Raw genomic sequence first — 24,562 nt, 5'->3', positions numbered from 1 at the left:
TGCTAGTTTTTATTTCAGATGTTAGTGAACACCACCATTCCACGAGGTACAGCAAATCAGAATGGATTTACTTTTACACAGCCGCCCCTGCTCTAACCACACACACATCCTTTCCAGAGCATGCCCTCCCTCTCTCCAAATCAACTTCTCCACAACACCCTCAAATACTGAAGCTTCAGACTAATGGCACAGCTCAATAGAAAGGCAATCTCCAAAGCACTACACGTGACGTTCTTGCAATGAACTTATGGGATGAAATTTCAAAAAAAGTTTCCTTCACAAACTGGAGGCTAAATTGGAACAGAAATTTTTTTCTTGAAAATACTTTGCTTGGGTCAACAGATTATGTCTTCACTGTTCACTTAATATTTTCTGTACAACAGTCTTGACACATTGTATTCATGGTCTAATCTTGATTCCCTCCCTCCTTCCTTCCCCTCATGTCTGTGGGCACTGACCAGCTGCCCCTCCGTTGTAACATGTCATGCTTCAGCTGACGTTCACCTTTCAGAGAGCAGGGTAGGTATGCTGCAGGTCAGTTTGTCTCAAGGCTCTCGTCCTGTTGCACCCATGGTACTGGATGAGTACTGGGTGGTCACTCAGGCAAACTACCACACAGCTCCTGAAATTGTATTCCAGCCAAACCTGCACCTTCAGGACAGAAAAGGAAGCAGGTGAAAACAAAACGCAGGAAAAATATAACAAATAGTTCAAGCTTCTTTTCAAATTTTCAAAGAAGGTTTCTTTGATTCATTATTGGACAGAGGCCTCAATGGAAAAGGCAGCATGTACTTGTTTCCCACACGGGAAAAAAAAATCACATATCCATTGCTCTTTTCACCACAAAGCACTTTACAGAAGTAGATATTTCTGCTGTATAAACACAGCAGCAGTAGATGAAACACGATGGATAATTTCCTCAAGCACCAACACCATAATGAGCAGATTATTGGTCCTTTTAGAAAGGTTAATTGAGAGTCAAATATTGGTCAGGTCATTGGGGATAACTCCCTTGTTCCTCTTTGAAGGGGATATTTTGCATCCACTCGAGAGACCAGATGAGGCATTGTTTAACACCTCTTCCAAGAAATTTCGTGTGGGAGTTATCGGATAATAGTCACACAATTGACATTCAAGTTTAAGTCAGTCTTGGCTGGGTAAACCACCTTCAGATTTCCATCTATGTCGACAACACGCACTTGCTTCACTGTCAGTTCGGGAGTGGCTGCCTTCGTCACGGTCTGGTCAACTGTGGGATCCAGAGCTGCAGTGCTGTCACTTGCCACTTCAGTCTCGTCACCCGATAAAGACTCCTGTTCCTGATTTTCAAAGGTGAATTTGTTCAATTCCGCCATTCGCTGTATTGAAAAAAAAACACTCTATAGTTGCTTGAACAAAGTCTACCCTTTCAATACAGTTCACTAAATCATTCCTGGAGCTTTCCAGCCTGTTCTGTAATCTACTGTGTCATTTATTCATGCAACCAAAATAAAGCACTCACATGTAAAACTTGCTATTGTTTTGCAGATAATCAGTGTGGCTAGACTCTACAAGTGGAATCAGAAAGTACACAATAACCCATGGTGTGAAATGTGGCATAGAATCTGTAGCTCTCTCTCCTGCTGCACAGACAGTCAAACACCAGCACCCTCAGATCACCTCAGCTAACTTCAGTACTTCCTCATAACTGAACCAAGGACTGTGTTTACTGTAATAACCTGCCACTCCTTCAGTGTTATGGATTTTATGTCAGGAAACCTCACTCACCCTTCTGGCTAGCATATATCAGCTATGTCCTGTGGATGAATAACCCTTTAAACAGATCATTTCTCATACCTCAAGACACGGGAGGATTTTCGAGGTTCCTGAAATTCTGCTCTCATTTACTTATGGGAAGAAAACATACTGAGCTTTCTAGCTTTCAAAGATGAAACTCCTGGGCTGCACCAACAATCAGTATACGAGCACTGTGAAGTAATGCAGGACCTGTGAATTATTCCAAGAATCCTGAAGAAGGGTATACAAAAACAGGGAGAAAAATATTTTCATCCCACTGGAGACAATTAAAGCAAAGCACTACAAATTAATCTTGAATTGCTGAGCCTTCCTCAATGCAGGGGTATATGTGAGGGTAGGGGGTTATAGAGGAGAAAATGGAACACATAATTTGCCCCACACTCGAGTTTCAATGGCTTTTATAGATGGACTTGGATGCCCTTACCCAGAAAACAAACATATTCACTGACAACCGAAAATGTGAACAGCGAGGGCTTAACACATTGGGACAGTGTAACAGGACAGAGTCAGGAGCTGTTCCAGACAATTGGCTCAGGCACAATGGACATGATGGACTTCTCATAGAGTCATACAGCATGGAAACAGGCCCTTCAGCCCAACTGGTCCATGCTGACCAAGATGCCTCATCCAAACTAGTCCCATTACCAGTGTTTGGCCCATAACCTTCTAAACCTTTCCAATCCATGTACCTGTCCAACTGTCTTTTAAAAGTTGTTACTGTACCTGCCTCAGCCACTTCTTCTGGCAGTTCATTCCACACAGATACCAGCCTTCGTGTAAAAAAAGTTGACCCTCAAGTTCCTATTCTTTCCCCTCTCACCTTAAACCTATGCCCTCTAGTTCTTCATTCCCCCCAACCCTGGGAAAAAGACTGAGTGCATTCACCCTATCTATGTCCCTCATGATTTTCTACACCTCTGTAAGATCATCTCTCATTTAATTAAATTCTGTTGAACACGACAGGCTGATTGGTAAAGTAAAAGTCCATACGACCCAAGGGAAGGTGATATTGTGGATGCAACAAGTGGCTCAGTGGCAGAAGTGAAGGACAGGTGTTGATGGGTTTTCCACTGGGGCCCTGCTATCTGTGGTATATCTCAATGTGGTGGATTCAATGTAGGGATCAGGATTAACGGGTTTGCAAAACCTTCGCTGTGATTGGGGATAAGGAAGAAAGCTGTGGACTGTGAAAGTAGTGCAGTGGGCTGGCTGGGTAGACACTGAGGTGGCAAATGGAATTTGGGGGCTGCAAAAAAATACAAGAGACTACACAATAAATGGTAGGACAATGAACAGTGTGGAAACACTGAGACAGCATGTCCACACTGAACAATTGGAAAGGGTAGTCGACTGAGGTACTGAATACCAGACAGGGAGATTATGTTAGATCTGTAAGGAGCATTAGCTGGGCCACAGCTAGAACGTATCCCATCCTGGTCAGTACACCACAGGAAGGATTTGATGGAACAGTGAGGGATGCAGGGGGTCTTCAGGAGACTGCTGCCAGGGCCAGAGGATGATAGTTATGGAGGGAGACTGATAAAGCTGGGCTTGTTTTCTTTAGAACAGAGGGAAACGTAAACAAGCTATAAAATTAAGGAGGGGGGTGGAGCAGAACATTCACCAACAACAGAAGGAATCTATTTCCTTCAGCAGAGAGGTCAAATGCTGGTGGACATGGATTGTACATAATAACAAAAGGATTAGAAAAGAATTAAGGGAAAGGTTTTTCACCAAGAGAATTTGGAACACAGTCTAGAAGCTCTCAGTAATTTTAAAAAGTACAAGGACGTGCACTTGAAATCCAATAACCTTCATTACTATGGACTGAGAGTCTGTACATGAGACTAGTTGAAATAGGCGTCTTCTTTTGATTAGCATAAACATGACGGGCTGAAGGGCCTCCCTCTATGCTGTATATTTCCATATATAAAATTACACAGCACTTCATATAAAATAAGATCACAGAACCTCAGTGGTTCTAATTTTGTTGATTTTACAATAATTCTGCAATGACATGAGGTGGGCAATGTGGGAGCATGGAGCCTGAATCCTGAATTCTGCAGGAGGGAGTCTTATTCCAGTTCACTCAGGGATCACTCTGGGCCAGCAGTGCAAGGTGTGCACCAGTACACTGTGATACTACACCAATATCTAACTTCAGGGTACGGATATTCAGTGCAAAAATCTACACCTGCACCTGCGAGAACCCACTCGTACTTTTGCTTTCATGCTCCTGGTACCTGACACACATAAACCACAACAGGTAGAGCCTCTGAGAACACAACCACTATTTCAACAATGTGGTTTGTAGGAGATGGTGGTCTAATATTTACATAGTTTTACCATAAAGTACTCACAACTCAATCACACTGAACAAAGCCCTTAGGCTGTTCAAAACACACACACAATGCCCATTATTAATGGGCTGAAAGTACAATGAAAGAGGAGGAGTTCCTTGCCCCAGCGGAGACATCTAGTACAATGGAAAGCTGCTTATTAAAAGCAGTAGCAGCTCAAATTCCACCGGGACTTTGTCAGCACATCACGAAAGGATATACAGTTACCCTACATTTTGTTAAAAGGTTTCCAACTTCATGCTGCGGACTGCATCAACTGCAAGCCAGGGTAATTCTCCTGTCCTCATTAAAGGCCATCTTTGAAATCTGTTATCAATATAAATGGAAGGATGCATCATATGTTCACCAGACATGTCAAAGCTGTGGCATATTTTTAAATCCTTCAAACTTCCTTGCTCCATTAGTGAAAGATCTTTATCGAAGCATACGGCAATTATTCAGGGCAAAATCAAACTTGGGAGCCTTTAGCAAGGGATGCACAGAGAGGCAGTTTCAGGATGACACAAAAGAATTTTACAATGGCTTAGATTTTGTGGCCGGCAGTGAAGTGAGTGTTTATTTATCATTGGCCTCAGGGGAAACTGCCATAATGATATAACAATCTTTTGCTGTTAACACTTGTTGCTGTTAGACATCAGTTCAAAGGCTTCCCTGGTGTTGAGCAACAGTTATATGATCATAGCCCTAAACCTGGGGGAAAAAAGCAATTTTTCACTAATATTTTAAACATCTTAGAGTTGTTGACTCATGGAGTCATACAACACAGAAACAGGCCCTTCGGCCCACCATATCCATGCTGACTACCTATCTACACCAATCCCATTTACCAGCACTTGTTCCACAGACTGCTATGCCTTAGCAATTCAAGTGCTTGTTCAGATGCTTCTCAAATGTTGTGAGTGGACCTGGCTCCACCATATTATAATATATACACATGATGAAGGTGGAAACTAAAATATCAAACATACTTTACATCAAATCATGACCTGAAATTATGCCCCATAGTTTTCCAGGTTTCCCACAAAGGGAATCATTCTCACAAGGTTTTCTCAGATCAAAGACTCACCCATCTAAAATGGAGATGAGGAAGAATTTCTTCAGAGTGGTGAACATTTCGAATTCTCTAAGTGACAGAGCTGAAGGGCTAAATCATTAAGGACATTCAAGGCCGTGATAGATTTTTCAACTATCGGGGAGTCAAGAGTTAAAGGAAACAAATAGGAAAGTGGAGCTGAGACCAAGATCAGATCAGACATAATCTTGTTGCTTCTCCTTTCTAATGTTCTACCAATAAAGTGCGTTTGATATTTCAGTTCCCACTAGAGTTTGGCACGACAGTGGTGCTTTTCTCATCCACACCCTCAGAATCTTACACCGTTTAATCGGATCATCTCCCATTCTTCTACATCTAAGGACTAATCCACTCAATCTTTCCTTGCAAGATAATCGGTCGGTACGGACAAGTTGGGCCAAAGGGCTGTAATGCTCTATGACTCTAAAACCCTCTCTTTTTCTCCCTCCCTCTATTTTCTCTCTCTCTCTTTCTCTCTGCTCTGTCTCAGGAGATCATCTCTCCTCTGTCTCCATTTCTGGCCAGAAATTAATTTAGTCTATCTTCTCTGAACTGCCTCCAAGGAAAGTATGTCCTTCTTTGAATTAGGAGTCCAAAACTTCATGCAAAACTCCTTGTGTGGTTACTAGATTTAGCTAGATTTCCTTATTCTTATATTACACCCCTCTCAAAATGAAGATCAACATTCTGCTTGCCTTCCCAAGTACTCGCTATGACTGCATGCTAACATTTGGTTTTTCATCCTAGGACACCATATCTATCTGAACCCCAATATTTAATTTTGTCTCACATTGCTTAAACAAATTTCTGCTTTTTATTCTTCCTACCAAATTGGGTAACCTGATAGTTCCCCACATTAGACTCCATCTGACAACTTTTTGCCTACTCATCCAACCTTCATTGTTTGCAGTGTTTTTGTGAACACCTCACAATTTACTTCCCAATTTTTTTTGGATCATCAATAAACTTTGATACAGTGCATTCAAACCTAATGTCTAGGCTATTAATATCATTTGGAACTAACCAGGCCCCAGCACTGATCCCTATGACACTCTACATGTTCCAGCTTAGCAGCTTGAAAATAACCTATTTACCACTGTTTGCTGCCAGTTAATCAATCCTCCATCCATGCTAATAAAGCACCCTCATTACCAGAACCCCTCATTGTAACATTTAACATAGCTTCATATCATATATCATTTGGAAATCCACATACACTACTTCCAAGAATGACCCATCCCACTATTATGTCCTCAAAGTACTGTAATAAATGTCAAACACAATTTTCCTTTCATAAGACAACACCAACTCGGATTAATCACATCGATTTTCTAAATTCCCTGTCAGTATTTCCTTAATAATGGACTCTGACATTTTTCTTGTTAACATATTGGGCTGACAGGTTCACTACTTCTCCCATTCTTGAAAAGATGAGTTCCATGAATCTTTCTACAATCTGGAATTCTGAACGATCACAACCAATGTCTCTCCACCTTTGCTGCCAAAAACACCCAAATATTTTAAAATCCACATATTTTGAAATGCTTATCTAATGAAATGTTAATCAACAGATGCAAAACTTGTTTTACTTTAAGGTCAGTGTTTGCTATGAACAATCAGACTTTAGATGTTACTACATACAAAGCATAACAATTAGGAACATTGAAATAAAGAGTTTGTGAACACCTAAATGTTTTGTCAATTTACTGATTTCTGAAGAGTTCAAGAAGGCTTGAAAACAACAGGAAATTCTGAGCATCAATTCCTGTGCTTGACCAGGCACGTGCAAACCCTACCAGCCAACTGCTTCACTGCACAATGACAGCACGTAGTAACAGTTTCACTTCCATAATGACAGCGAAACCCTGGCTGATATTGCCTTAGATCTTGCAACCACCAGAGTGGAATTCACCAGGTTATTCAAGGAGGGTTTGCTTGTGGAGGAATGGTCCCTTCTCGGAATACTTTACAAGTCTATTGTGCTTTCTGAACCTTAGATAGTTTACAAAGGAAGGGCAGCTAATAATTGAACAAACCTCTACCAGTGGCTGCAGTCCCACATAGAAAAGCATCTAATTACTGTCTTGACTAATGCATCCAGGAAGAAAGATTGGGGCAATGAAAACTCTACCATATCCTGCGTTTGAAACTGTTTGTCAATTGAAAGCTCCTAAAGAAGCTACAGTTAAATTTTTACAAAAGATCAGATCAGGTTCAACCACCAAGAACCCCTAGTCCAACAAAGCCACACAACTTCATACCAGTGACGACAAGTATGGATTCAATATGTAACCAGTGGCTACAGAATGACAAAGAAAATCAGACGCGACTCACCATAATCAAGCTGTCCATCACTTCTTTGCAGGCCTGCAGACTGGCAGAACTGGTTACTTCCAGGAACAACTGACTTGTGGATTTTCTGATCTAACAAAAGATTGAAACATAATAATGTAAAAAACAAAACAGCATGAGGACAACAGTGAGCTGAGGGGAGTGCTTGCACAGACTTACCGCAGACAGTCATCAATGTGCTGTGCTTTTCCAACATTTCATAATTTTATTTTTGGAAAAATAATCAGCCAGTTATGATCATTAACATGCAATATTTAGGGACCCTGTTCCTCAGCTGCTGAATTGGTTTCACGAACACTTTCCACGAAACTAAACCTATTAAGAAGTAACACTGTGTTGGCTCTCTACAGGTACTTCATAGTGAACAGATAGTCAAGTTCAGTGTCAAAAAAGGGTGGAGACCCTGCCCTGTTTTTGTGGCCTTACATGAGTTATGTCTGAATTGAGATATCAGCTAGGATTTCCAATCCTGTCAACACCCTGCACGTCCCACTCGAGGTGAATAGCTGTCAAGATGGAGACAGAGGAGAGATGATCTCCTGAGACAGAGCAGAGAGAAAAAGAGAGGGTTTTAGAGTCATAGAGCATTACAGCTCTTCAGCCCAACTTATCCATACTGACCGAGTTGCCTTGCTGACCTGGTCTCATTTGTCTGCATTTGGCCCATATTCCTCTACACCTTTTCCACATAGCTCTCTAAATGCCTTTTAAGTGTTGTAACTGTACTTGCCTCTACCACTTCCTCCAGCAGCTCTTTCCATATACCCACCACCCTTCTATGTGAAAAAGTTGCCCCTCACGTGCCCTTCAAATCTTTCCCCTTTCACCTTAAAACTATACCCTCTAGTTTTAGACTCCCTGGGAAAAACACTGTGACCATTCACCCCTATCTATGCCCCTCATGATTTTATATTCTTCTGTGAGGTCACCCCTCAACATCCTATGCTCCCAGGGGAAAAAGCCCTAACCCATCCAGTCTCTCCTTATAACTCTAGCTTTCCAGTCCCAGTAACATCTGGTTTTGGGAGGAGATTCCAAAGCTTAGGGTCTTGACAGCTGAAGATACACCAGTTAATGGTATAGCAGGAATATGCAAGTGGCCAGATGATTATGGAAACCTCTGCACTTCCTGCATCAGCCACACTGTGGTCCCTCTGACACTGTCTATGGAGAGCGACTAGTAGTTTTGTGCTGTCAGTCCATTTTCATTGGAATGAATCAAATTAATTTCATGTTGTGTCTGTGACCCAGCAGACAGACTTGGGGTAGGCTGGATACGAACCCATTTAATTTCAAGCACCAGGATAAAGGTACATAATCCACTGCACACTTATTCTCCAAAATATTCTCAGTTTATTCCAAATAAGAATAATAAACTGTCAATGGACTCTGGGAATGCACAGATTTAACACAACACTCAGCTAAACAGCTGACCCCTTGACCTCCCACTGTAGAGTTACTCTAATTACTACAGCCATTGCTAGGCAACATACCTTGGTTTTATCACTGTTTGTGATTGGTGGAAAAGAAATCACGCAATCTTCCGCATCGACTAAACAGGGAAAATTCTCTTTCCCATTCAGTAACTGGAGATATCTGGAAGACAAAGAACAGTACAGATAAAAAAAAAGTCTGCTTCAGGTTCTGTACACCAACATAGCATATAAACACTTGGAAAATGAAAAAACCCTAGCATTTTATTAAACACCTTTCATGATTGGGATTCTCCAAAGCACTTTCGAGCTAATGGAGGAGGTTTGAGGTGTCCATACTGTTGCTTAACAGGAAACAAGGCAGCGAAGTTGTGTACAGCAAGGTTACAACGACCAGGTGATTTGTTTTGGGGTTGTGGATTGAAGGACAAGTAAGGTTGCCAGGACACTAAGAAGAACCCCCCCCCCCACTCTTCTTCAAAACCATTCCACGGGATCCACACAAGGGGCAAACATAGCCTCAGTTGCCTGGGTTGCATCTGACAGACCCGCCCTGCCGAGACTGCCTACCGCTTTGTGCTCAAGTTTCCAAAGCGGAATTGGACCCACAGCCTTCTGACCCAGAGGCAAGGGGCTCCCACTGAGCCACAGCAGACACTGTTATAATTCCACATCTGAGCCCCATGATTCTCAATAACAACTCCACTGTAAATCACTCCTTTTGCCTTGCATGCAGAGCCAGTGAAAATTTACAGCACAGATGACCATTTGGCCCACCATATTCATGCTGGTCAAAATCTACCCGATGTCTCAGATTGAGTCCACAGTATTCTTGAGGGGGAGGGTGAGCAGCCAGAAGTCGCAGTCCACATTGGCACCAATGACATAGGCAGGAAGGGTGACGAGGTCCTGCAAAGTGAGTTCAGTGAGTTAGGTGTCAAGTTAAAAGACAAGACCTCCAAGGTGGTGATCTCAGTATTGCTACCTGTGCCACGTGCTAGTGGGGCAAGAAATAGGAAGATAGTGCAGTTTAGCACGTGACTAATGAGATGGTGCAGGAGGGAGGGCTTCAGATTTTTGGATCACTGGGCTCTCTTCCAGGGCACGTAGGATACACCTGAACTGGAGGGGGACCAATATCCTTGCGGGAAGGTTTGCCAGTGTGGGGGGTTTAAACTAGAGTTGCAGTGGGGTCGGAACCAGAGCTTCAGGGCAGCAAGTGGAGGGGCTGTAGGGAAAGCAGATGTTAAGCCAACAAGCAAAGACAGAAATCAACTGGTTGATGAGCGTGGTGGGACTAATGTTCTGAGATACGTCTATTTCAATGCAAGGAGTATTGTAGGTAAGGCAGATAAAGCATGGATCAGCACGTGGAATTATGATGTTGCAGCCATTAGTGAGATTTGGTTGCAGGAGGGGCAGGACTGGCAGCTTAATGTTCCGGGGTTCCGATGTTTTTAACATGATAGAGAGGGAGGTATGAAAGGGGCAGTGTGGCATTACTCATCAGGGAAAACGTCACGGCAGTGCTCAGAGAGGACATACTGGAGAGCTTGCCTACCGATGCAATATGGGTGGAACTGAAGAATAAGAAAGGGATGACCACGTTAATGGGACCATATTATAGACCTCCCAATAGTCAGTGAGATTTACAGGAACAAATCTGCAGAGAGACAGCAGACAGTTGCAAGAAAAATAAGGTTATGATAGTAGGTGATTTTAACTTTCCACATATTGACTGGGACTCCCAAAATGTAAAGGGATTGGATGGGATAGTTTATCAAGTTTGTTCAGGAAAGTTTTCTTAATCAATACGTGGAGGTCCCAACTACAGAGAGCACGATACTGGATCTCCTCTTAGGGAATGAGACAGGGCAGGTGACAGAAGTGTATGCAGAGGAACACTTTGAATCTAGAGATCATAATTCCATTAGTTTCAAGATAATTATGGAGAAGGATAGGACTGGTCCTCAGGTTGAGATTCTAAATTGGAGTAAGGCCAATTTTGATGGCATCAGAAGGGATCTGGCAGGTGCAGATTGGGATAGGTTGTTTTCCAGCAAAGAGATGCTTGGTAAGTGGGAGGCTTTCAAAAGTGAAATATTGAGAGTACAGAATCTGTAATGTTCCTGTTAGAAAAAAAAGGCAAGGCTAACAGGTTTAGGAACCTCAGTTACTGAGGGATATTGAGGCCCTGTTAAAGAAAAAGAAGATGCATATCAGGAATAGGCAGTTAGGAAAACACTTGAGGGAAACCAGGAGGGAAAAAAAAGGACATGAGGTTGCTCTGGCAGACAAGGTGAAAGAGAATCCCAAGGGTTTCTATAGCTATATCAAGAGCAAAAGGGTAGCAAGGGACAAAATTGGTCCTCTTGGAGGTTAGCATGGTCATCTATACATGGAGCTGAAAGAGATGGGGAGATCTTAAATGAATTTTTTGCACCGTATTTACTCTGGAGGCAGACACAGAAAAGAAAGAACTCAGGCAAGAGTAGTGAGGTCATGGACCATATCTGGATTACGGAAGAGGAGGTGCTGGCTGTTTTGAAGCAAATGAAGGTGGATAAATCCCCAGGGCTTGACAAGTTGTCCCCTTGAACCTTGCGGGAGGCTAGTGCAGAAATTGTAGGGGCCCTGGCAGAGATATTTAAAACGTCCTTAGCCACGGGTGAGCTGCCAGAAAACTGGAATATAGCTAATGTTGTTCTGTTGTTCAAGAAAGGCTCTAAGAAAAAGCCGGGAAATTATGGGCCGGTGAGCCTGACGTCAATCGCGGGTAAATTATTGGAAGGTATTCTGAGGGACAGGATATATAAGTATTTGGATAGACAGGGCCTGATTAGGGATAGTCAACATGGCTTTGTGTGTGGTAGGACACGTCTAACCAATCTTAGAGTTTTTTGAGGAGGTTACCAAACCAAGAAGGTCGATGATGGATAGGCAGTGGACGTTGTCTACATGGACTTTAGCAAGGCCTGTGACAAAGCCCCACATGGGAGGCTGCTCCAGAAGGTTAAGTCGCTTGGCATTCAGGATGAAGTAGCCAATTGTATTCAACAGTGGCTTAGCGGGAGAAGCCAGGGAGTGGTACCAGATGGTTGTCTCTCTGAATGGAGGCCTGTGATTACTGGTGTGCCACAGGGATCGGTGCTGGATCCATTGTTGTTTATCATCTATATTAATGATTTAGATGATAATGTGGTAAACTGGATCAGTAAATTTGCGGATGACACCAAGATTGGGAGTGTAGCGGACAGGGTGGAAGGCTATCAAAGCTTGCAGCGTGATCTGGACCAGCTAGGAAAATGGGTTGAGAAATGGCAGATGGAATTTAATGCAGACGTGTGAGATGCTGCACTTTAGGAGGACAAACCAGGGTAGGACTCACACTCTCTCCTCACCCTTTGACTCCCTTGTAGTGTATATGTTTGTCAATCTTTGTTCTGAATACACTCAATGCTCCACATCTCTCCAGAATAAAGAATATCAAAGATTCATGACCCTCTGAGAGAAAAACAACCCTTTATCTCCATCTTCAATTGGCGACCCCTTAAACTAACTCGCCTGTAATTACTAGGTTTATCCCTTCCCCTTTTCTAAACAATTCAACATTAGCAAGACCTGCAATCCTCCAACAACACTCCAGTAGCCAGGGATGAGTTGAAAAATAAGTTTATATAGCATGGTAACAGGCCCTTCCGGCCCAACAATCCCACGTTAACCTACCTACCCGTACGTCCTTGGAATGTGGGAGGAAACCGCAGCACCCGGAGAAAGCTCAGGCAGTCATGGGGAGAACATACAAACTCCTTACAGACAGCAACAGGAATCCTATGCTTATCCCATCCAATATTTCATACACTTCCTCCTTATCTACAACATAACCATCGTTCTGCCGGTTTGAGTACCTGCTCATTACCCCATTACTATCGGTTGCCCCACGCAAAGCACTGACAAGTGGCACTGCATGAGACATCTAGTACTACACATACTTTATGATGACAATGTTTGATTTAAAAAGGGAGAGGTTGCTTCTTTGCATTCAGTCAAAAATTGTAAATTATTTAATGTACTGGAGGCACTGCCCAACTTGGGGCAATACTGACAGAGAATGTCAGTACTATATATATATCATCTTAAGCCAGCCATTTAAAGAGAGTCTGCAGCTTCCCAAATAGCTCACTACATTTAAACGGTTAGGGCCACAACAGAGACTAATGAAATGCTAGGTTGGTCTTTGTTAATCCCATGGATGCAGAGCATGGACGAGAATTATCATCTGGGTGAGAAACTAGATGTGCACATTGCCTAGTGAAGAATTAAATCCACAGATTCTGTGGCTTAATTGCCAGCAAGACCACCAGAAATTGACATCATTACACGGAAAAACTGATAACAACACAAGTGATTTTCATACACAAGTGTATCAGATTTGCATTTAACCAAATTTGAACAAGGACAGAATCACATTGTGACACAATTGATGGTATTATTCATTACTCACTTGTGAAGCCCAGAAACATTTTGCCGCTTCTTCTGCTTTCGTTGCTCGTCAGCTTCCATCTGTAACTGTCGCACCAGATCAGCCGCCTTAACCTCCTTCCTTCCAAGTGGGGTAATCTGAAAGTTCAGATGGAATTGCTTGAGTATTAAATGTCTTTGTTTTGGTGAGATATTTTCAGTGGAAAAACAATGGACGGAGCAAGGCTGAGGTAGCCCAATTAAAGGGCATCCTTATTTCAGTTGATGGAGACTAACCCAAGGCAAAACCTTCCGCTGCAGATTTGCTGACATGAGCTGAGTCTCAAGGTACTGACTGTACCTCATCCATTCTTTCCAAACACCATTGTAACGGGTAGCAGAACGAACAAAGCACAATGGGCACGGTCACAAGGTCGACGCCTGGACATGTGGTTGGTATCAATGTGAGAAAATCACATTGTGCTGACCCACTCTGTGAGCTGACCCCGAGCACAGAACACACAGTTAAGGATGTTCTGCTACTAGCAGGCATCCTGATAATTACAGAGCTGGTGGCTGAAATGTTAAAGTGATTATGGAACATTGCCAGCAGGAATTTGGAGAAATTAAAGAAACAAGTACATAAATGGAAAAGGAGTTGACTTGCAATTAGCCATAAAATCAAATGTCTAGGTGTGCAAAGGAATGTATAAAAAGGTGCCTCACAGGATGATCAGCAGCAACAACTTAGGGTCCTCTGCGATGGTTGTTCTCCGAAGTCAGGTACTTGGAGAAGAACTCATCAAGTCGAACCAGGCCAGGTTCATCTAGAGTGGGGTAATAACAATCTGCCACAGGAACTCAGCAGGTCGAACAGCATCTGCTGGAGGAAAGGAAGTGTTGACGTTTTGGGTCAAAACCTTGCATTGGGTCCTGATGCAGGGTTTTGACCAGAAACGTCGACAATTCCTTTCCCCCCCACAGATGCTGCTCGACCCACTGAGCTCCTCCAGCAGATTGTTTGTTGCTCCAGATTCCAGCATCCGCCGTCTCTGGTGTCCCCATCATCTAAAGCTGGTAATGTCTGAATGCAAGAAGTGAGTTGAAACTAATTAAAGAGTTGTGTAACTAAACAGTTAATGAGTCTTGTTTAAAACTACATCGTGAATCTTTGAGTTGTTTGAACTAATTGTGATTGATAAAGAATAGTTATTGGGAAAGCTCATTGTGTAGTTTATCAGGCACTGAATATAATTGGCAACTCCATACCTTACTGCTCATTTCCCTATTGGATTGTTCTGATTTTCCCAATGCTGACTTACACTTCACATAAAATACTTATGGAAAAAATACCAGGTGACTCTCAACATGAACACTGTACCTGATGGATATCTATGCCGATACTGTGTGATTATCAAATTTTCTTTGCTAATGCTCCAACTGATAAAACCCAGGATAATTTAACTTTGATGTTGATATTATATAAATATAAACTGTGTAAACTATATACTGCAATTTTGAAACAAAGCAAAATTATACCCACTGGTCACTGTTAATAGTGGATACAAATTTAAGATTAAGGGAATGATGAGGGACAGGGAGAACTTATTTTCCATATCTTAGCTGTGGAATGTTAGGGCAAGGAAGGGTCTTTCAGACAAAATTCTGAACAGCAGAACCAGAATAAATTTTAAAAGGAGATGATAAGTCTTGAAAAAGGGAAGAGAAAAGAAGCATATGAATATGGGCAATAGATAACATAGCTTATGTAGCTAATGGGACTAAATAGTTGTCATACAACAGAAACAGGCCAGGCTGGCGACTGTGCTTCACACACCCTTCTTTATCCAAGAACAACCTTCCATTCCTTTCCCCTCATGAATTAATCTAATCTCCCCTCAAAGGTACTGATAATAGTTGCCTCAACCACTCTATATGGTAATGTGTTCCACATTCTACACCCTCTGGACATTTGATGAAAGGTCATTTGACTGCAGCATTGGCTGTCTCTTCCTCCACAGATGCTGCCTGATCTACTGAGTCTTCCCAGCATTTTCTGTTTTTATTTCAGATTTCCAGCATCTGCAACTTTTCCCGAAGACTGTCCTCTCCATCTGACCAACCTTGTAAAATGAGTGTAATGTTTGTTGCTTGATCGATTTGCATGAATTGTGAACCCGGCTTTAATTCAATAAAGGCTCTACAACCAGTCTGGCTGTCATATTAAATGCAAAAGGCAAATCTTACAGGTGGTACAAGTAAACCTAATGAGTAAGACTGCATAGAGGCACAGCACACTATCTGCTAATTAAATGAAGACGTGAAACCTGAGCAAGGCACTTAACTGTCATTTCCTTCTACTTGTGCACTGTATTGTTAGACATCATCACACATAAAATGCAAAATGACAAATTATTCATAATTTACTGTAAAACTCAGATAGGAAGAAACCATTTTGCTCCACCATCAGAAACAGCATCCACTTTGATAAAAGCCTTTGGAAATAAAATAAATTATTTTATATTCAAAGTCAACAAAACTTCCAGTTTCTTAACTTCCAGATTTCTTATCGTTCCCGGAATAAGGGGGGGTCTAAACATACACCCATCAGTGATGAATACATCAACATAGTGCACAGGTCACTTCTTTACGTTATTGACAGGTGTTTCACACTGCATGAATACTGCACGAGTATCTAAGAATTCTTCGACTAAATTTGCAACAAATTGCAACCTGAAATCTACCAGCTAACCTGCCACATGTATTTAGTTCATAAATTCAAACTTCAAAGCATTCTTTATGTTTAAAATGCAAGCGACATTTTAAATTCAGAGACCTGTCAAAAAAAGAGAAAATGCATTCAAAAACAAAAAGTTTTTAGGTGTTTCAGGGTTAGATATTAAAATTTATGGGTGTTGGGGCTATGGACAGAGAAATTAATTGATGCTTTGATTCCTGCAATCCGTGACTTCTACATTTGCTAATGTTGGATGCTATCTTGCAGATTACAGAGTTGAATGTGTATCAATCACACATTTAGGTAATGGCTCCTCTACTGACAAACACTGACATAAAAAATAACATTTTACGGATTAGTTTTAAGTCCAAATAACATTGAAGAATACAGTTTTAAAAAGTCAAGTGTCAAGGAGTCAGAGATGTAGCCTACAGAAACAGGCCCTTCAGCCTATCATGTCCATACCAACCTTTTAGCCGATCTACACTAATCTCATTTGCCTCATTAGAACTGTATCGTTCTATGCTTTGCTCATTTAAGTGCTTGTCTAAATGTCTCTTAAACATGGTGGCTGTATCTGACTCTACCATCTCCTCTGGCAGCAAATTCCAGATATTAATTAATTCCACTTTGTGGAAATTACTTTCCTTTCAGGATCCCCTTAAAACTCCTACCTCTCAACTTTAAACCATGCCCTCTTGTTTTTGACACCCCTACCATACAACTACTGTATTGGAAAGTCAACCTGATTTTTTGTGGACAAGTCTCCAGAGTGGTACTGAACCTTTGACTTTCTAAGATGTGTGTGTGACCTACTGAGCCACGGTTGACACTGTAGATTCTGCTTTCTAGTCCTCTCCAGCTCAGATAAACTTCTTGCTTATACTAACCATTATGTGAAATGTTGTCCTGAGCATGAGTTTTCCAGATTCATCAGGACGGAGCCAGAAGCTGCAAACAAATGAAATGGCTATGATGTGATGTGCCAAGATGGACCAAAGTAATCAGCTTCACCCAGACACAGCCTGATGATCTGGCAGCACCTATGGAGGGAAATGGATAGTTGACATTTTGGGTTGAGACTCCATCTGAACATTAGGGCTCAAATGAAGGGTCTTGACCCAAAATGTTGACTGTTCATTTCCCTCCATAGATGCTGCCTGACCGGCTGAGTTCCTCCAGCACTTTTTGTGTATGCTCCAGATTCCCGCACCTGCAGTCTCAAGTCTCCACTGAGCTTGCTGGGTTTGGTGCAGTCAGAAGATGTTGCTTTATAAAAGCCATCACTTTGGTATTCATTGCTCTATCATGGGACAGAAGGACATCCAGCCCACCAAATCTGTGCTGCAGCCTGATGATCTATCAGGGTTACCATCCCAGTCATCTTCAATATTGGCATTAGCTCTTTTCTAATGCTTTGATAAACCACACATCACTTACAACGTAAAACCATATTGGATATTTTGTTTTAAAATGGCTCACAAACATGATTCTATTCAACTCATTTAACCATTTTTGCTAGAGCACAGTCTAATTTACTGCAACAATACTTTCACTTCACATTTACCTTCAAGGAATGGGAGGGTCTGGCATCATACAACAAAGGTCCTTTCACCAGCTGCAGATCATGAGTGGCAATAGTTGCCAATGTTCTTTTAAGACAAACATCATCATGCAATTTGGTCTGGGGAAAGAGAACAAAATGACATGGTTACCTACCTGGCCATTAAACAGAGGTTAGTTATAGTATGGCATGGGAGAGAGATGGGCCGGGCAAATTATTTCCCACACAAACTCCAAACATGTATATAAAAGGAAATCATTGATAAGATAATACATTTCTAAAGAGTTGACCTGATCATTCCCAAGCATTTTCTCCTAATAATATAAAGTTTGAGAAATGGCTTGTTTGGTCTCTAGCCTCATCAGAGGCAGGTCACTTTGTAAGCATCATTTTTTGTTACTAAGGCACAACAGGCATTCAAAAGAACGGACAAACAGATGACAATGTAGAGATCTGCACCATGAAAATTGTATGAATCTTCAGTGGTAGAGTGCACGCCACAAATTCCATAATGGAACATATGGGCAGGGTAGCAAAATGGGTGGAGAATTGGCTGGTTGGCAGGAAGCAAAGGGTGGAAATAAAAGGATCTCGTTCTGGTTGGTTACCGGTTACTAGTGGTGTGCCGCAAGGGTCGGTGTTGGGGCCTCTCCTTTTTACCTTGTACATCAATGATTTGGATGATGGAATAAATGGTTGTGTGGCTAAGTTTGCGGATGACACCAAGATAAGTGGAGGAGTAGGGAGCATAGAGGAAATAGAAAGAATGCAGAGGGACCTAGACAGTTTAGGAGAATGGGCAAGAAAATGGCAGATGAGATTCAATGTTGAGAAATGTGCAGTTGTACACTTTGGAAGTAGAAATAAGCGGGTAGATTATTATCTAGAAGGAGAGAAGATTGATAGTGCGGTAGTACAAAGGGACTTGGGGGTACTTATACAAGATACCTTAAAAGTTAACCACCAGGTTGGATCGGTGGTTAAGAAAGCGAATGCTATGTTGGCATTCATCTCGAGAGGTATAGTGTATAAAAGTAAGGAAGTGTTGATGAGGCTCTACGGGGCGCTAGTGAGGCCTCATTTGGAATACTGTGCGCAGTTTTGGGCCCCGCATCTTAGGAAGGATGTGCTGACGTTGGAGAGGGTTCAGAGGAGATTTACGAGAATGATTCCAGGAATGAAAGGGCTTAAGTACGATGAGCGTTTGTCGGCTCTTGGACTGTACTCGCTGGAGTACAGAAGGATGAGAGGGGACCTCGTAGCGACATTTAAAATGTTGACAGGTAAGGATAGAGTAGATGTGGCTAGGCTGTTTCCCTTGGTGGGCGTGTCCAGGACCAGAGGGCACAATCTTAGAATTAGAGGGTACAGTTTCAAGACAGAGATGAGGAGAAGTTTCTTTACCCAGAGGGTGGTGAAATTGTGGAACTCCTTGCCACGCACAGCAGTGGAGGCCAGATCAGTGGGGGTGTTCAAGGAGGAGATAGACAGATATCTAAATAGTCAGGGTATCAAGGGATATGGGGATAAGGCTGGCAAATGGGATTAGAATAGTTTTTTTTTTCTCTCTTTTTTCCCACCCCATTTCTTTTTCCCTTTTCCTTGGAGCAGACTCGATGGGCCGAATGGCCTGCTTCTGCTCCCTTATCTTGTGATCTTGTGATCTTGTGAACTGTGCAGTAGTACAGCTTTGTCAAGCATGTTCCTTCTTGTTTTACCTTCTTAAACTTCTTTCTCTAAGACAGGTAGTTTTCTCTTTTTAAATACTCTAAAAATTTGCTCAGTGATTTATTGCTTTTGGAAACTGACATTTCAGCCAAGTGCAAATGCACGTGAAATGTGATACGTTAAAAGCAAAAACGGAAATGTGGAGTATAACAGCTTAGAAATAGATAAACTGGGCATGTTAGCAAACTACATGAGAGCAGTAGTTTATTTTTAACTCAAGTCCATAGAATGAGTTTAAAAATATTACCTGAGCCATGAGGAATCGCTTCAATGCATTTCCTGGCCTCAGCTGCATTCCTTCCACAATGCAACACACAATGTAAGGCCTCACATCCTTGACATTGGGAGTGACTTTCACTGACACGGTGCAAGGACTTTCCGAAACGTGCAGCACTCGTAACACCAGCTTGTTCAGGTCCTCCATTCCATCTGATTCCTCAGCATCATCTCTCTTCACAGATTTCTTCTTCCTTGCTTTCTCCTTGTTCTCACTTTTCTCACTGCTGTCTGCCTTCCCTCTCCCCTTTCCACGGCCTCCTGCCTTCAGATAGTCCAAGATTGATTTAGTCTGGCAACCATTTACCATTTTCTCTAGTCGTTTGTCTTTTAATTTGTTTCCTTTGAAGTTGATTTCTTTCAGCTTGGGACAGTCAGCGAGCTCACAGGGAATCTCCGAGAGGTTGTTGTCTGATAGATCCAGAGTCTGAACACAAGGGGAGAGAGGGGCACTTAGTGATTATTGCATAATGAAAAGGTTAATGTTAGTAACATTATAGCATCATTGTCCAGGGTAGCTGGTCACAAGTTGCACTCCCACAGAACTGTTAACACAGAAGGCAGCCACTTGGACCATCACTTCCAAGCTGGCATTGGTACCCAGCAGCTGAAAACAAAGTGAGTTTTTGGGAAGCTTCAAGGCAAATTTGATGGCAGATTCTGAAGAGAGGGAAAAACAATATAGTATTGTGAAATAGCTCCAGAGAGCAACAGAATTGAGGCTGAAGAAGCATTGATCTGAGGAGCTGAGAGAGTTGATGAGGGAAAGGTGTATGTAGGGATGTATTATTGGAGGCAAGATGAAAAACACCGTGATGCTGGAGGAACTCAGCTGGCCAGGCAGTATCCGTGGAGAAAAGCAGGCAGTCAACATTTCGGGTCAGGACCCTTCTTCAGGACTCAAGGTTTTTCCGTGCTTTACTCCATGAATGCTGCCTGGCCTGCTGAGTTTCTCCAGCATCACAGTGCTTTTCATCTAGATTCCAGCATCTGCAGTCCTTTGTTTCTCTATTATTGGAGGCAATTTGTGGGGCTACAGGGAGTATGGATTCCAGTGGGTTGTCATACAAAAGAAAGTGCATCCTTAAAATATAGATTTATTACAGCACAGAGGGAGCCAGTCATTTCATTGAGTCTGCATTTACATTTTATAGCACAATGCAGATTCATACACCCAACTTTTCTCCTTACAAATTCTTTAGCTTTGAATATTTATTCAAATCCACTGTGAAAGCCACACTTGTATCTGCATTAACTGCACTTTCAGGCCATGTGTTCCAAACCATAATTGGCATGTAAAAAAAAGTCCTTTCGTCACCACTGGATCTTTCGCCAATTACTTCCACAGTATATACAAGGGAATCAGCACCACCGACAGGGATAGTGGTGGCTGAAAACACCACCCCATATCTCAGGAAGCTTACATGAAAAACAATGCACCGGGAGAAAAAGAACATCCCTGTTTTTTTAGCACTGGTGAGAGACGGAAGTAAAATCACAGTACAGCCAATACAGGTTGCAGCACAGGTGAAATATGAAACTCGAGACCGGCATGATTTGTGCTTCCTGGGCATAAACCATCCTACAGTGACATTGAAAACAGGTTGACTAAGGGGGAAGTAGTTCCTAAGCAAGTATTATTTGCTACTTCTGGTAGCTGATCTATGAACGGCTTTTACAGAAACTCAGGTGGCAAGACTACCTGCTGTCCACCCTCGTGAAAAAGTGGAGTGTGATCGATATACCAACCACAGCCTTTGAAATATGTACTCCACACAGAGTTATTGTGGGAATTTTAAAAAAATGACAATTTTGAGTGCTTGTTCAAATAAACTCAGAGCTTATTGGCATATTGAACACAGTTTTACAAGGCAGTAGAATTCTGCTCAAGAATGTCTTAAATACAATTCAAAGACACCATTGACTAAAGATGCTGGAATATGGAGGAACTCGAGAATCACTGACTTTCTGGGTCAAAACCCTGCATCAGGACAAACTATTTTGGTATGAGAGAGAATATTGGATTTCTTCCAGTTTTTAGTTAGGTTGGATGCACGTAATATACTGGAAACCCAAGTAAATATTTCAGGGGAAGACTGGAGTGGGACAGGGCACCGGGAGTGGGACTGGGCTGCCATGCGAGGGAGCAGAGAGCAGGGTAAACGGCGGTCCAGAGTGGGCGGGCACCGGCCGGGAGTGGGTTGGGGGGGGGGGGGCACCGGACCCGGGGGGAAGGGTGGGAGGGGACGGGGGTCACCGGGCCCGGGGGGGGGGGAAGGGTGGGAGGGGACGGGGGTCACCGGGCCCGGGGGGGGGGGGGGAAGGGTGGGAGGGGACGGGGGTCACCGGGCCGGGGGGGGGGGGGGAAGGGTGGGAGGGGACGGGGGTCACCGGGCCGGGGGGGGGGGGAAGGGTGGGCGGGGACGGGGGTCACCGGGCCGGGGGGGGGGGGGAAGGGTGGGAGGGGACGGGGGTCACCGGGCCCGGGGGAGGGGACGGGGGGCACCGGGCCCGGGGGAGGGGACGGGGGGCACCGGGCCCGGGGGAGGGGACGGGGGGCACCGGGCCCGGGGGAGGGGACGGGGGGCACCGGGCCCGGGGGAGGGGACGGGGGGCACCGGGCCCGGGGGAGGGGACGGGGGGCACCGGGCCCGGGGGAGGGGACGGGGGGCACCGGGCCCGGGGGAGGGGGGAGGGGACGGGGGGCACCGGGCCCCGGGGGGGGGGGGGAGGGGACGGGCATAGCCTGAGCCCGGGCTCCGGGCTGCCGTGCGAGGGAGCGGGGTGGACGGCGGCCCCGGCCCCACCCCCGGCCCTTCCTCACCCGCAGGCCCCGCAGGTCGCTGACGCCGCCGCCCAGCTGCTCGATGCGGTTGCGGGCGGCGCTGAGGACGCTGAGGAGGGGGAGGCCGGGCGCCAGCAGCGCGGCCGGGAGCTCGGGCAGCAGGTTGTCCGACACGTCGAGGTGGGCGAGGCGGGAGCAGCGGCCGAGCTCGGGCGGCAGGCCGAGCAGCCGGTTGTGGCCGGCCTTGAGGCTGCCGAGCTCGGCCAGGCGGCCGAGGGCGGCGGGCAGCGCGCTCAGCTGGTTGTGCGAGACGTCGAGCAGCCGCAGGCCGCCCAGGTCGCCCAGCTCGGGCGGCAGCGCCCGCAGCCCGTCGCCGCTCAGCACCAGGCTCCGCAGCGCCCGCAGGCCGCCCAGGCCGGGGCCCAGGCCGCGCAGCGCCGCCAGCCCGCTCAGCTCCAGGTGCTGCAGCGCCGCCAGCCCGTACAGCCGCGGGTCCAGCTCGTCGCCCTCCGGCCGCCGGCCCCGCACCACCAGCTCCCGCCGGCCCTCCGCCAGCGCCTGCCCGACCTCCGGCCACTCGGGAGCCGCCATAGCACCGGGTGCCGGCGCTTCTCTGGCGCGCAGGCGCGGCCGGGCCCCGGGTGCCGGCGCTTCCCTGGCGCGCAGGCGCGGGCGGGCACCGGGTGCCGGCGCTTCTCTGGCGCGCAGGCGCGGCCGGGCCCCGGGTGCCGGCTGTGGTCAGGTGGTTCACTGGGGCTGCCCGTCAATCAGGGTGTGGGTGGGAGGGTCTTACATCAGTGCGGAATGTCCCGTTACAGCTGCGGGACTTTAACGCTGCACTGCGGGCAGGGCAGGTACTTCTACATTCTCAGAAACACGTGGCAATGAAATGTCTCTGGTGCAATGTAGAAAAGAACACAGCACGAAAAAATGTAGAATCCGAATCAGTGGAATTGGTATTGGTCTATTATTGCCACGTACCGAGTCTTGCATACTGTTCATACAGATCAATCATAACACAGGGCATTGAGGTAGTACAGGGGAAAACAATACAGGATGCAGAGTAAAGTGTCACAGCTACAGAGAAAGTGCAGTGCAGGTAGACAAGAAGGTGCAAGGTCATAACAAGGTAGATCGTGAGGTCAAGGGTCCATCTTATCGTACTGGGGAACTGATAATCATCTTATAACAGCGGGATAGAAGCTGTCCTTGAGCCTGGGGGTACGTATTTTCAGGCTTTTGTAGCTTCTGCCCAATGGGAGGGGGGAGAAGAGAGAATGTCCGGGGTGGGTGGGGTCTTTGATTATGTTGGCTGTTTACCGAGGCAGCGAGAAATGTAGACAGAAGTCCATGGAGGGGAGGCTGGTTTCTGTGATGTGCTGAGCTGTGTCCACAACTCTCTGCAGTCTCTTGCAGTCATGGGCAGAGCTGTTGCCATCAGATTTATTATCACTGACTTATATAACGTGAAATGTGTTGTTTTGCGGTAGCAGTACAGTGCAAAAACATAAAGTTACTATAAACTACAAACATAAATATATAATGCAAAAAAAAGGAAAAACGAAGTAGTGTCAAAGATCAGTTTATTGTCATATGGACTGGTGCACAAAAAATTTACTTGCAGCAGCATCACAGGCACACAGCATCAGATAAGCAGCATCCACAAGAAAAACATAAATTATACACAATTTTTACAAGAAAGAACACAATTAGAACAAAAAAACAACTGAAGTCCAATTTAGTGCAAAGTGATCAGAGTGGTCACAGTGTTGCTGAACTGTAGTGATTAGTGTTGTGCCGGTTGGTTCAAGAACTGATTGGTTGAAGGGAAGTAGCTGTTCCTGACCCTGGTGGTGTGGGACTTCAGGTTTCTGTACCTCCTGCCCGATGGGAGCTACAAAAAGTGTTCATGGACCATTCAGAAATCTGATGGCAGAGTGGAAGAAGTAAGTGCCAGGAGTGTGATGGAATACTCCCCTTGCTTGGACAAGAACTGC

At 44.6% G+C, this 24,562-nt stretch overlaps 1 protein-coding gene across 2 annotated transcripts; it reads right to left on the bottom strand.

Annotated features, from left to right (window-relative positions):
* Positions 1-23,165, bottom strand: lrrc47 (leucine rich repeat containing 47). Of its 2 annotated transcripts, XM_052039257.1 has the most exons (8): positions 22,605-23,165; positions 19,752-20,207; positions 17,780-17,896; positions 13,519-13,634; positions 9,075-9,177; positions 7,564-7,653; positions 4,370-4,463; positions 1,225-1,358 (listed from the first exon to the last, which is right to left on the bottom strand). In XM_052039257.1, exons 1-7 carry the CDS (start codon positions 23,154-23,156, stop codon positions 4,410-4,412), a joined length of 1,488 nt encoding a protein of 495 aa, XP_051895217.1. In that variant the 5' UTR covers positions 23,157-23,165; the 3' UTR covers positions 1,225-1,358; positions 4,370-4,409. The 2 variants fall into 2 exon arrangements, with proteins under 2 accessions (XP_051895216.1, XP_051895217.1); XM_052039256.1 differs by lacking the exon at positions 4,370-4,463 and having other exon boundaries at positions 1-1,358.
* Between the last annotated feature and the right edge of the window lie 1,397 nt (positions 23,166-24,562).

Source organism: Pristis pectinata, chromosome 26, assembly GCF_009764475.1.
Source record: "Pristis pectinata isolate sPriPec2 chromosome 26, sPriPec2.1.pri, whole genome shotgun sequence".
Classification (NCBI taxonomy): Eukaryota; Metazoa; Chordata; class Chondrichthyes; order Rhinopristiformes; family Pristidae; genus Pristis; species Pristis pectinata.
This window is presented reverse-complemented; position numbering and strand designations above follow the sequence as displayed.